Source organism: Periplaneta americana, chromosome 8 (genome assembly GCF_040183065.1).
Source record: "Periplaneta americana isolate PAMFEO1 chromosome 8, P.americana_PAMFEO1_priV1, whole genome shotgun sequence".
NCBI lineage: Eukaryota > Metazoa > Arthropoda > Insecta > Blattodea > Blattidae > Periplaneta > Periplaneta americana.
In genome coordinates this window covers 8,907,868-8,922,500 of record NC_091124.1, presented here as the reverse complement: position 1 = coordinate 8,922,500, position 14,633 = coordinate 8,907,868, and the positions used below count along the sequence as shown (strand labels likewise).

Here is a 14,633-nt window from a genome sequence, read left to right as displayed (position 1 = left end):
AGTGGGAGTGGTAGTTATGGTTGTGGTAGGCTATATAGTGGTAATGGTGGTAGTATTATTTGTAGTAATAGTGGTAGTTGTAGTTGTAGTGGTAGTTATGGTATGTAGTGGTGGTAATAGTAATAGTGCTAGTGGTGGTGGTAGTAGTAGTAATAGTAGTTGTGGGAGCGGTAGTAGTGGTTTTGGTATGTAGTGGTAATGGTGATAGTACTATTTGTAGTAATAGTGGTAGTAGTATACAGTCGTAGTAGTTGTAGTGGTAGTTGTGGTATGTAGTGGTGGTAATAGTAGTAGTGGCAGTGGTAGTAATAGTTGTGACTGTGACTTTTTTTTGTTCACCAGGGAAACAACATAATCCATGAAAAACAACAACGGACTATGTTTGATACTTAGTCACTAGACACCAACGTAGTGTAGGCCTATATGTTATTAATCCCTTTCTTAGGGAATTAGCTTCGCATATCTGCAAAGATATATTATATCATTCACTTCAGTTAATTTAAATTTAACTAGAGGCTTTAAATATCGGTTTTTAAGTCACTGTAGCCTACACAAGAAGAGGTAAGACCATTTACTGCAATGTACTGTATTTTGTGTTGCAGGAAAATTCCGACAGTATGACCACGGGCGTCAACTGAACTTGAAGCTGTACGGTACGGCAGAGCCCCCGGAGTACAACACTACCGTCATCACAGCGCCTGTAGCTTCATACATCAGTGATGGTGACGACTTGGTTAAAGCTAAGGTTCGTGGTTTGAGAATTGCATATCTAAATCTTACCTACACTGACGAGGGAACTGCTAATGAGCTCATGTCGAAACCTCTCCTCAAACAGTGCGTATAGTTAGATCTCCGCTTAGACTCCTTCGTGGTTCATTTGTCAGAGCGTCGACCTATGACGTCTGTGGACCCGAGTTCAGATCCCTGCATGGCGGAGTTGTGAGGATTTTCCCCCACACTTCTCCGTTTTCCCTCCCTTCATTCCATCACCGCTCTTCATAGGTTCCTTTCATTCTCATTTCAGTTTTGAAAAACAGGGCACCACTTATATTTGTGTGGCACCGAATTGATCTTCAGACGTAGTTGGTGATCCTCTCGGTTCGTTCAAAGATTGGTGGTGAATTCTAGACCAGCAGAGACGAACCGAAGTCCCCCTCCAGAATCTCACTCCTTCAGGGACATGCCTCGTGTTGATCTGTAAGGTACCGGAAAATATTGAATGCGAGTGGGCTGCAGTCAAAGAAAGTCGGCAACTGGCAGTCGAGAAATAGAAGATCTGGAGATAACAACCGACCGATTGTTAGCAACTCACCAACTTATTTTTCACGTATAAGTGACACTGTGGCACGAAATATTGTTTATAAGAATTTGAAATGCACTTGAAATAACACGATGATTTCCCGAAATATTTACCACATGTTTCCGGGCAGAGGAAGATTCTCCACCGTAGGCTATTCACCTGCTTGCAGATTGTTGCATAGCATTTAAAAATTTCACTGACATTGTCGTAGTAAGATAACCAAAATACATTTTAAATTACAGATCGTGGATTGTAGTCTACGCCAATTACTTAAGTTTAGTCTATAATAACTATATGAAAAATAATAAGTGTTTAAATATGAATGCATATTCGTTTTATATGTTAGATACTTACAAATCTCTTATTTACTTACTTATTTATTTACTTACTTACTGGCTTCCAGGGAACCCGGAGGTTCATTGCCGCCCTCACATAAGCCCGCCACTGGTCCCTATCCTGAGCAAGATTAATACAGTCTCTATCATCATATCCCACCTCCCTCAAATCCATTTTAATATTATCTTCCCATCTACGTCTCGGCCTCCCTAAAGGTATTTTTCCCTCCGGTCTCCCAACTAACACTCTATATGCATTTCTGAATTCGCCCATACGTGCTACATGCCCTGCCCATCTCAAACGTCTGAATTTAATGTTCCTAATTATGTCAGGTGAAGAATACAATGCGTGCAGCTCTGTGTTGTGTAACTTTCTCCATTCTCCTGTAACTTCATCCCTCTTAGACCCAAATATTTTCCTAAGCACCTTATTCTCAAACACCCTTAACCTATGTTCCTCTCTCAAAGTGAGAGTCCAAGTTTCACAACCATACAGAACAACCGGCAATATAACTGTTTTATAAATTCAGATTTCAGATTTTTTCACAGCAGACTGGATGATATAAGCTTCTCAGCTGAATAATAACAGGCATTTCCCATATTATAAAGAAAGGGAAACATATCATGCTAGAACCTATATGTAATCACCAAAATATGGAAAGACGAAATAATACCAAATAGTTGGGTGGAAGGCCTAATCTGTCCCATATTCAAGAAAGGAGAATCATTGGAATGTAATAACTACAGAGGTATCACCTTGATTAATACAGCATATAAAATATTCTCTAACATTTTATACTGATAACATAATTGGAAGATATCAATGTGGTTTTAGAGAGGGAAAGTCTACCATAGATCAAATACATGCATTGAGACAAATCATAGAGAGATCGAAGGAATATAAGATTGACACATATCACCTATTCATTGATTTTAAAGCAGCTTATGATAGTATTGAGAGGAAAGAACTCTTACTGGCCATGCAATATTTGGGGATACCACCGAAATTAATTAAATTAACACAAGCTACTATTCGGAAAGTTCAGAGTAAGGTCAAAATTTATAAATATACATCAGAATCATTCTATACCAGGAAAGGACTTAGACAGGGAGATGCACTGGCATGCCTTCTCTTTAATATAGCTTTAGAAAAAGTCACCAGGGACTCAAACATTGATACAAGAGCAACCATCTATACTAAATCAACACAGATATTAGGATATGTCGATGACCTGGACATAGTGAGCAGATCAATAAGGGATCTAAGAGATAGTTTCATTAAATTGGAAACAGCTGCAAAAAAAGATGGGATTACAGATAAGCGAAGAGAAAACTAAATACATGGAAATAACAAAAAATCAGTCAAATAATGACCATTAAGATGCTTTTTTTTGGGTTATTTTACGACGCTGTATCAACATCTAGGTTATTTAGCGTCTGAATAATATGAAGGTGATAATGCCGGTGAAATGAGTCCGGGGTCCAGCACCGAAAGTTACCCAGCATTTGCTCGTATTGGGTTGAGGGAAAACCCCGGAAAAAACCTCAACCAGGTAACTTGCCCCGACCGGGATTCGAACCCGGGCCACCTGGTTTCGCAGCCAGACGCGCTGACCGTTACTCCACAGGTGTGGACATTAGGATGCTGGACATCATAGGTTCCAAAGAGTAAAGGAATTTAAATACCTAGGGGTGAAAGTGACTGATGATGGAAAAATAGGGCAAGAAATTAAGCATAGACTAACTTTAGCTAACAGAAGTTATTACGGACTAAATAGACAAATGAGATCCAGATATATACACAGGAAAACCAAAATAAAATTATATAAGACCCTTATTAGACCTGTACTAATGTATGGAGCCGAGATCTGGGCTATAAATAAAGAAGATGAAAATAAGCTAGCAGCATTTGAAAGAAAGATCCTGAGAAGAATATACGGCCCTGCGTGCAAAATGGGAAAGTGGAGAATAAGATACAATTCTGAACTATATAAAATATTTAACGACCCTGACATAGTAAGAAGAATACAGTGGCTGGGCCATTTATACAGAACAGAGGAACAATACCAGCTAGAATGTTGACCTTCACTACTATTTATGGCAGCCGAAGAGTTGGAAGACCTCCAGTGAGATGGTTGCAGTCTGTAGAGGATGACCCGTTGAGGAGTGGTATGGGGGCATGGAGGAGAGCAGCAAGTGATAAGATGAGATGGAGGACAATTGTTGGGGCGGTCAAGGCTGGCAAACGGCTGTAGTACCATGAGAAGAAAAGAAGAAGATTTCCCATATTTATTCTGTGTTTAATTTCCTCCCGAGTATAATTTATATTTGTTCTCTTTTCCAATAGTCGGTTTAAAAATATCCTCCCGTCCTACTTTAGCATTGAAATCCCCCAATAAAATTTTCATGTGATATCTAGGTAACTGATCAAAAGTTTGTTCCAATTCCTCATAGAAGCTATCCTTTATATGGTCGTCTTTCTCTGCTGTAGGGGCATGAGCATTTATAACTACGATATCGCATCATTTACCCTTAAGTACTAAATACGATAACCTATCACTGATAAATTCGACCTTTTTTACTGCTGATTTTATTCTTTTATGAATAAAAATCTCTGCTGTATTTAATTCTAAATTGAAGTGAAGTACACACCAGTGGTGTATAAGCGTGAGATATTCAATGGGTATCCATTATACAAAGCTAGCTAATGGGAACTGCTAAATATTTCTTCGTAGGCTATTGAATGATATCGCCACAATTACTGTCTTTACCGAAAGAGTCGCTTCTCAGGCTGCGTCATAGGAGACTGGTCTTCTCTACACTCGCAATGAGATGAGATGATGACGGAGATTTGTTAGCTTGCCACAGGAGAACCGGAGCTCTCCGGGAAAACCCTTGTGTTACCCGGACTACGGGTTTGCCCAAATCGGGGATCGAACCCGGCTCCACAGGACTGTAAGTCCAGCGCTCTAGCCACTAGACCACCACGGCTGAATCTTGACATAATTTTCACAACTGAGAAATATCAGAACTGAGAGGCCCATGACATGGGTTGGGACTTTGGGCTTCAAAAGGCATATGATTTTAAAATTGGTAAACAATTTTCATGTTTATGACTGTGATTTCGACACGTTATCAGAAAAGAAGTGGTCAAGATCCTGAGAGTTAAGTCAGAAGGACCGAACAAGGAGAGGGAATTATTACCGTATTTTCACATTTTATTTGTCGACAAATAATTACTGGAGTTCATTTTTTCATTCATAGTTTTCTGCCCATGGGCAGGTCTTTCACTGCAAACCCAGCATTCCGAAATCTATTATTGAAGTATGAAGATTGATTGATATATACAGAGTTTACAATTTTATTTATTGCTTCGGTCTTTTAATTAAAAGAATAAAGCTACAAAATACCCATCGATTTACCGAAAAATATACCATGGCTCACCAAATTACATAACAAAGAAAATTAATTCATAATATGAAATCACTTACTGGCGATCTCATTCCACAGCGTACGAAAATCCACCCGTACCAGTGGAGAACTTAAGACAATGTAATAGAATTCATTTAACATAAGCAAAGTGAATAAATTAAGCAAGGTAACTAAATTGCATATAATAAAATGTGTTTAGCTCATGCAATCTACTTCGTATAACCTTACGGAAATACTTTAAAAGCACCTGTACCCAGGGCTCAGGAGCCAATCCTGTATTAACCAGCAAAATGTCGAATTAATAACGATTTTATTATTTGTCTTGCAGGATGTCGACAAACTGCATCGAACCTTGCGAAACAGCGTTGGAGTATTTCGAGTTCCTCTGTCAACATTCAACCACTTCGACTTTTTGTGGGGAGTGGATGTGAAGTCCTTGGTGTACGACTCAGTTATCGATTTGATGGCGAGATTCTGATGCTTGCTGTTGCAAGGAATGTGATGATCGCAACGGCATATGCTTGGAATTCAGTAAATCCAGTGGTGATATTGGGTCGATTCGCGCCGGTTCGGACGAACCGGTTGTTAAACTATTTCTAGGTAATATTTGCAATGGCCATGGGCATATACCATATATGTTTAACATAGGTACATATGAGAGAACTGGTTGTTAAACTTTTTGAATATCACCACTGAATAATTCCAAGATGCATACCATAATGCAGAGGTACTTAAACCACTATAATTGTCACTCGAATTCATGTAGGTGTCTACCGATGGATTTCATATCCCCACCGAGCTTTTATCAGCCCTTATTTTGGGATCTTATGGCATGATACTAAGTGGGAGATATGCAGTAATATACAGGGTGGTACAGATAAAAGTAACCCATGTAAGAATGGAGTAAATGTAGAAGATGCATACATAATCGAAGTGCTGAAAAGGACTCACCTTTTATAGAAGATATTAAAAGTGGCTCCCTGCAGCACTAATACACAGCTGTGCACGTCTAATCATGTTTAGATACACTGTCAGAGATATATTTTGCACAGATCTCTTAGCGCGCCACGTTTTAATCAAACCCTGTATTGCCGATTGTCCTCTATCCGGAAACTTGTCCCTCAAAATTTCGCTGGTTTCCTTAAACGAACCTGTTCTCACATACGCTTCCACAATTTCCACTCTTTCTTGTATCCAGTAAGTCATTTTGCAGAATGCGAACATATACGTGTAATTCGACTGATGATGACGAAATACTGCCGGGAAGAATGCCAACAATCGATTCTTGCGTAAAATTGTCCATTGTTGTAGCTGTTTACTCATTTCGTTATGATACGAAATAATAGAATACGATAATGAAATTTCAAGCAGTCAAAATATAATATCGCATTCGCATTCAAACGGGAGGCGGGCTACTTTTATCTGCGCTACCCAGTAGAAGAGGACGAAAATATTAAACAAAAATAGTATATAAGTGAGAACACAGGAGCCGACATCTTTGAAATATTGGTGGGGAGGGGAGGGACAGGACTCTGTACAAAATTCTGAGAAAACTTTAATTGTCGTTTTTCGAATATTTCTTTACATATTTTTCAAAATATAATATCATCTGATCTTTCATATAGGCCTATGTATTCTGCATTTTGCGTATTCCAGTTAATTAAAATATACAGCAGCCCACTTTTCCTCTGTATTCCATCGACTTTTAAAGCTATCCATTTGAATTCTTTAAGACAGATTAGGGAAACATTGATTAATATCCCCTTTAAATTTTAATACTTTAATGAACGTATAAACTTTTCAGTGAAATTAATTATTAAAATTGTATTAATATTTTATTCAGTCTATAACTTATCTGTATAAATTCTATTATAAGATTATTCAACCATTCGACACAAATATAAAATTATGGAGGACAAACGTTTTCGCTGTTGTGGCATCGAAAAATTGAAATAACTGAACTGGATCAGTGGATTTTAAAATCACAAGCAAATTGTTATATTTTTCGTACGGTGTTTAATTTCTGCTAATAGTGTGATGCCAGTTGGTTGAAAAGAAGGGTGTGTGATTTAAATAATCTAACACAAATGATAATTGAAAAATCACGAAGAATCCATGCTTCATAAGAATTCAACCCTAGATCTATCAATGCTTGAAAAAAGAGATATCAGGGAAGAACTCGACACTGGGTTCAAGAGGAGTACAGAAAGGCATAATGACGCGGTGAAAAAAATCTTTGATTTTAACGAGAATGATCGTATTTTCAACAAAACAGAGAGAAGGATGGTTTTTCAGTACAAACATTCAACAATAACACCATTCTCTTCCACATTATTGCGTTATGTGAGAGTTTTTTTTTATTCTTACAGCCTTATTTTATATGTAATATAATAGCATTAGTTTTTCGTGAACATGAACTTGTTTCCAAATAAAAAATAATTGTTGTGATTATTGAGTATCCATTATGTGAACCCCCAACGTCATATATCACGAGCCGCCACTGTAATAAACACATCCAATTTGATTTTCAACAATGCATTCTTGTTTATGCAACCAGTTAAATTTAAGCAGTTTCATAGTATAATAACCAGAGACGGAAGTTTAGGCATTATGAATCATTAAAATAGGCAGGCAAAAAGGCATCATAAATAGCTAAAATAGCAGGCAAAAAGGCATTATAAATAGCTAAAATACGCAATAAAAGGCAATTACAAAAACCTTGCACTAGACCCATAACCTTGCACTTTCCACAAAGGGATTTCGGCAGCAGGAAAAACTTTACATAAGTCGAATGCAAATTTTCTACTCGATGTTGCAATTACTGTTGGAAGCAAAGAAATCTTCTTCCCAATAGCCTTGGAAAGTGCATTTTTGTGTTTGGTTGTACTGATATGTTGCGATATGAAATATTTAGCTAGCTACAACAACGTCGCAATGAAAACTGAAAGAAAAATAACGTTAGACCCGCACTCATTGTTGCCTTGTCAAATAAACACAAGCGATAATTAAAACGCTTACTGTTATACATTTTTGCACGGCAGCACTCATTGTTGCAAAGAGAATATGAACTGACTGAAAAAGAATAATATACATTCGGTGAAGTCACTTTCATTGTAGCGGTTATAGAAATAAATTAAAATATACTTGTAGGCAATTTTTAACAATAAATTAATAAATAATAGATAAATAATCAAATAAAGGCAAAAAAAGCATTTATTTTGTAAATTAGGCATTTATATTAAAAAAGGAAGAAAAGGGCAACATAAAACTGTGACGTTTCAATCACAAAGTATAATTCGTACAGATTTACTTTCAAAATGAAGATAGATTTAACGCATTTAAAAAGGCGTTCTGCCAAAGTTCCGGTCTCTGATAATAACGTGATACCGGCATTACAATATAACCTATGCATCTGCACGCTTCCCTTTTACTCTTGGCGTGACTGCAACAATGCGATAACAAACCAATATCCGACTTCCATAAGGTGTTCAAGGACAAACTTCAGTAAATATTTACCAACAAGTGTTTTAAAAACAAATTTCAATGTAAAAAAAGAAGGAAGACAAAGAGAGAAAATGCCGCCCCCCTGGAAATAGCCGCCCTTGGCAACTGCCTAGGTTGCCTAGGCCTAAATCCGGCATTGGCAACATACATGCAACATACAACATTCATTCATTCATTCATTTATGGTTTCCTGCCCAAGGTCAGGTTTCTCACTGCAAAACCCAGCATTCTCCAATTTCTCCTACTTTTCGCCTTTCTCTTAGTCTCCGCATGATAATATTAATGTTAAATTACGAACATCATTCCAAATGTAGAATATAATATAGCAAAACAATAAAAATATACACATGTATTTAGTCAAACCAACTTTCCAGTAAATTTGGGATTCTTACAGGTCTGTATTCCATTACGGATAACAGAGGAACTGTTAATAATCATGTCGAAATCTCTCCCGTCCTAAGCTGCGCACATAAGTCCGATCTCCATAGCATGTATTTTATTTTTATTTTATTGGGTTATTTTAGACGCTGTATCAACATCTAGGCTATTTAGCGTCTGAATGATATGAAGGTGATAATGCCGGTGAAATGAGTCCGGGGTCCAGCACCGAAAGTTACCCAGCATTTGCTCGTATTGGGTTGAGGGAAAACCCCGGAAAAAACCTCAACCAGGTAACTTGCCCCGACCGGGATTCGAACCCTGGCCACCTGGTTTCGCAGCCAGACGCGCTGACCGTTACTCCACAGGTGTGGACCCATGGCATGTAGATAAATATGAAATATTAGCTGATCATAGCCCTACTAACTTTAAGATTAATACGTTTGAGACTTGTTTCCGGCTATAGGTAGATACGCAGTGCTCACTCAGCTAGAGTTGCGCGTTTTTTTTTTACATTAAATAATGTTATTATTCGAGGATCACTAGGAATTAAACAGATTTTCGCTTTACACTGGTGTAATTTCGTTTTTTGGATACTGTAATATTAATGGGTGGAATGCATAAAGTTGTAATATTGCCTTTTACTTTGACTGTAGAAGATACTTGAAGTAGAAGTATATACTTCGTTTTGTATGCATAAACCTGATACTACTACTACGAAGTACGTACTACGCGGCACTAATATAAACTATCAAGAGTATTCGATTATATCGATTATCGACAGTACTTCGGGCTTATTCGCTAAGATTCGTTAGTTTTCGCCTTTTGATGTATTTATGTTAATTTCTTGGTGGGAAAATTGATTGTTGTCCTCAAAATGTGGTTAGTGTAAAAGGGACAACTACGACGAAGTGGGAAGTGTGGAAGAGAGAGAATGAGAACAACTGCTGTTTGTTAATCTATTAAAAGAATACCCAGCATTATTAAACAAGTCGCAAATTCCTGCCGCAAAAAGTGATGATGAAAAAGCCATCCAAGCTATGAAAGTTAAGTCGGAAGTTTACAGCAAGAAAAAAATTGACAAAAAGCAAATTATGAAGAAAATAAATAACATGAAAAGTAAAGTAAAGTATAAATCAGACAGGCCCAAAATGTTAGCCATTAAATTTACACATAACCTAAAATATTCTACGCACACGGAGCTTTTTCACGTAAATTAAATGTATTATAAGTACATCATAGAATCATTTTGTTAAAAGTACCGGTATATTATTTAAAATAACAATAACAAAAATCAAGTGACAGAATTCCAGTTAACTCAGAATCGACATTTCGGTAGTCCATTACAAGAATTGATAATATAACATTTTTTATTTGTAAAACCTGTACAACTTCTTATAATCACATTCTGATTGTTTTCGTCTTTTCTTGTAGGTTTTCCTAGCGCGAATTTGCATGAATTCTGCCATATTAAACCGTACAAATGCTTGTCCTGAGCTAACAAAGTCTCAAACAGGGCAGACTACGATTTTTCTTAGTTTACACTTAGAAGTAGAAGTATATACTTCTTGTTATGCATATAAATAGTAGTTTAAATTATAAATTCTAGCATAAGCTAAACACGGCCTTCCAGATCAACTTTCTGCTACGCAGGAAAGAATTTACTATGGGTTTTAATACACAAAGACCGTAGTATATATTACGAAAACCTTATCAATAGCATTTACTTCAACTTTATGCATACCAGCCATTACCTCTGGCGTAATTATAGAAACATGTTGTTTGTAGCCTAAATGAAAGAATAAAGACTGATATATCCAGAAATATTGCTTATTTTATTCCAAACATAAAATTATACACTGTTCAAATTACAACCCAAAAACGAGTAATTTTTTCCCTAATTTTACAGACTTTCAACTGCTTGCTACGTCTAACGGTAAAATATGTATCCGACATTTTGCGAGTGAGGTACGTTAATAAATGCGACCTTTCAGAAAATGCAGTCCGTTTTGATCCAACTGTTAAGGTTTAGGAGTTAGGACCATATTTGTTTGGTTTACACAACTTCTATGCTGAGAGCATGACGCAAAACCTTAACAACTGCAATCGTGTGACGTCACGCACAGGTAAACATGTCTACAGGAAGCAGTCGCACAGAATACATCAGACTATTAGGAAAAGAAGACATGAAGAGAAAGGTAATTCCCGATCTAGTAATAATGTAACCCATAAGAATAAAGAGCAATGCCGAACACGTAGGCCTACTTGAGTAATAATATTAATTTTAATGTCAAAGTAAAATATGTTTTAATACAACATTTAATATTTAACGTTATTCAACGTTAATCCTGGAACCAGTTTTCCCCAGTCATTTTTCTTTGCGCGACCGTATCTCGCATGTCACATTACAATATTGTGATTCATGAAAGAAGAAATTAAACTACTCGCTTAAAATAAGTGTTATTGTTACTTAATTCAATATTCCACGTAAGTTTTCCCAGGCTTAACAATTAGCCAGGATAATTATTATTTATGTACTGTATTTTGTGTATCTGCTGACATATTTATGTGCAGTTTGTGGGGAGGTTTCAACATCAAGTCATAAACAATTCCCTTTTAAGTAGTTTGTAGTGCAGTACCAGCTACGAGCAAATAACTCGTATGCTTAACATAAATTTCCTCTAATTATGTTGCAAAAACGTATAATCAAAATTTGTTTGAAAAGGCGACTGGATTATCCAACAAATTTGATCCATTCTGAATTGAATGTTTTTAGAATTGACCAAATTTATAAATACTCTTTAATGAAATTCTATCATAAAAATAGAACGAAATTTGTAGCTCAGCCACATGCTCATAATACGAGACGAAATGAAATTCTTAAATTAGTTGAACCTAAATATTTCACATCTGCTGCTTTACTACACAGTACAAATTATGGTCCACGGCTATATAATTCGATAATAAAATTTCATCCAGAATTGACTACTTTAAGCAATGAAATTTTCAGATCCAGAATTAAAAAATTTATATGACAGACTTCCCTGTGTATATATATTATGTACCATGTATTGTAAAACAAGTTTATTTCTATCCTAAGTGTATTTTTCTATTATATCTTGGTTACTATATCAACATGACCTGCACTAATTATACTACTAATAATAATTTAATATTAATCCATCAATCTAAACATCGTTTCTTTTTCACTCAGTTATTACTAGTATTATTATTTACTAATTTTATTACAATCTTTATGTGAGCCTTTTTCTTAAGTATTTTGTGTACAAAGTATGTGTATCTATGTACCGGAACTGTCCCCGAACACGAGCTTTGCTCTTTCGGGGTATTTTAATGTAACGTTTTTATGTATATGTTATTATTAAATAAATAAATAAATAAAAATAAAATAATTATGTTCTATCACGTAAACTACTAACTTTAATTTGTTGCAATAAAAAGTAATCTTTCCAGGCTCTAAAACACTTAACTAAGCTTTCTATTAAAATCATTCTTTAAACCAGTAGTATCAGAGTTGTAAGCTCCGGAACCGGTTGTGGAGCTAGAGACGTCCAGTCGGAGCGTGAACTTGCTTATGTCTGTGGAAGCACCGGAGCACGCAACGAGTTATAGTGGAGCGCTCCGCTCCGTTTAGGCTTTGTCTGACAACGCTGCTTTAAACAATACCTATTACTCTGTGAAGCAGATATTTGAGAGGAAACTAATGCATGTATTCGCTGATCCGTATAATTTCATTTTGATCTGTGTTTTGTGTTGAGTAAATTTTTGAAAAGCCATATTTTTACTACAGTACCGGTATATTTTCGTAGAAGGAATTAAATATAGTATTATTTATAAAGTGAATTATTTCATGCGGGAGTCGGCCTGAGTAGCGTAGTCGGTATAGCGCTGGCCTTCTGTGCTCGAGGTTGCGGGTTCGATCCTGGTTCAGGTCGATGCTTAAATGCGACAGGCTCATGTCAGTAGATTTACTGGCATGTAAAAGAACTTCTGCAGGACAAAATTCCTGCACACCTGATATAACCTCGGCAGTTGCGAGCGTCGTTAAATAAATCATAATTTAAAAATGTATTTCATGCGGGAAGATGGAAAATATGTAAGAAAGAGAATGCTGGGTTTGAAATGAAAGATCTGCCCTTTAGTTTGAAATGAAAGCTCTGCACTTGAGTTTGAAGTGAAATAACTGCCCTTGGGCGGAAGACTGTAAGTGAATGAATACTTCAAGAGTGAACTAATACGACGAAATTAATGAAATCTGCCGAATACTTCAGGACGGCCGAACAGATTGAATATGGATATTTCAGTCAACATTTCGAAATCGATGTTGTTCAAGGATCTTACTATGTAGTATTTCACTTTACTTCGAAGCTTATTTTAATGGAAAATTAAAACGTGACGTCATCTCTGCGAAAAAAGTTACGCATAATAATGATTTTTATAGTTTGGTATTGTTTTTTATGTAGCCTAATATGATGTGGCACTGTTATTGGTGATGGATGAAATAGAGATCTGGATGCGCCATATTCTTCCTGCGTGTTCGTGCTGGACCGGTCTGTAGACTGCTCTCGAAGGCAGAGAACACAGATAACACAAAGAGAGAAGTCAGAGAAGAGAAAAAAAATTTAAATATCCCGCTGTTTCCTCCCCCAATCTCCTTTCACGACGAGACAGAAGAAAGCAACTCAAAATTCGATGCAAGTTGCCTTCGGTTTCCTTCTGGCGTTTCGGTGGTTAAGGAAATAGAGAGGGTGAAAATGCACGGATTGTCACTTATTCATGACTTGTAGGCGTAGCAAATGATTACTAATCATGTATAAGATATGTGTGTGTGATTTAAAACAACCTTAAAACTGTCTAACCGCAACGAACAATAAGATCTTGGAGATTCTGTGCAAGTTGTGTCACTTTCTTTTGGACAGAAGTGCTTGCAAACATCTTCGTAAACTTCGATTAATATAAAAAGAAAGTGATATCTCGGAATGTGGTGTTTGACTTCTACAACTCTGAACATACCGCAGTATACGGTATGCAAAAATATTTTGAGATATATATTCCATTGTATTATGGAAGGGGGGAAAATATAAAGTACTGTATTATTAGAATTCCACGTACATATGCGAATTTGTTTCAGTACTATTAACAATGTTAAGAAAGAATGAATAATTTTGATGCAAGGTCTCTGCAATCTGATGAATGTACTAGGCAGACCAATGCTATCCTATGGAACTTATATTAATGGCAGAGATTTGCACTTGACGATTATTCCCGCCTATACTTTTATAATTAACGTATATCTTATCCATATACTAAATTAATGTACTGAGATTTATTATACAAGTTAGTTTACTTCTCAATGAGTGTTTAGTGTTTCAGCCATATTAAGCGCAATGCAGCCAACATACAAACATCACATATCTATAAAATATACAAAGCAAAACAAGGATCTATAAAAAATAACCAATGTAACTTCATTGACAGTCGTTGTCGTCGAAACTATTGTTTTATTAATAATACAGTACTTAATTGTATTTAAAATTAAATTACGTGTTTCCTTTTGCACATTGTATGTCCTGGAAAGTATAGGGAATTGTGAAAAAGTGCATAATATAATTATAACTTTTATGAATTCTAGGTTATGTTGTAATAAAGGGCTATTCTCTTTA

The 14,633-nt window shown here is 36.2% G+C and overlaps 2 protein-coding genes across 4 annotated transcripts in view; both read left to right on the top strand.

Moving 5' to 3' along the window:
* Nucleotides 1-7,515, top strand: part of LOC138704465 (lipase 1-like) — a 46,099-nt gene extending 38,584 nt beyond the window's left edge. For both annotated transcript variants that reach the window (XM_069832370.1, XM_069832369.1), the window contains exons 7-8: nucleotides 603-745; nucleotides 5,396-7,515. In XM_069832370.1, coding sequence (XP_069688471.1) covers nucleotides 603-745; nucleotides 5,396-5,545 — 293 coding nt within the window. In that variant the 3' untranslated portion in view covers nucleotides 5,546-7,515. The remainder of the gene's footprint in view (nucleotides 1-602; nucleotides 746-5,395) is intronic.
* Nucleotides 7,516-13,642: 6,127 nt separating this feature from the next.
* LOC138704463 (gastrula zinc finger protein XlCGF7.1-like) overlaps nucleotides 13,643-14,633 on the top strand; it is a 41,017-nt gene continuing 40,026 nt past the window's right edge. For both annotated transcript variants that reach the window (XM_069832368.1, XM_069832367.1), the window contains exon 1: nucleotides 13,643-13,994. In XM_069832368.1, the coding sequence (XP_069688469.1) occupies nucleotides 13,950-13,994 (45 nt within the window). In that variant the 5' untranslated portion in view covers nucleotides 13,643-13,949. The remainder of the gene's footprint in view (nucleotides 13,995-14,633) is intronic.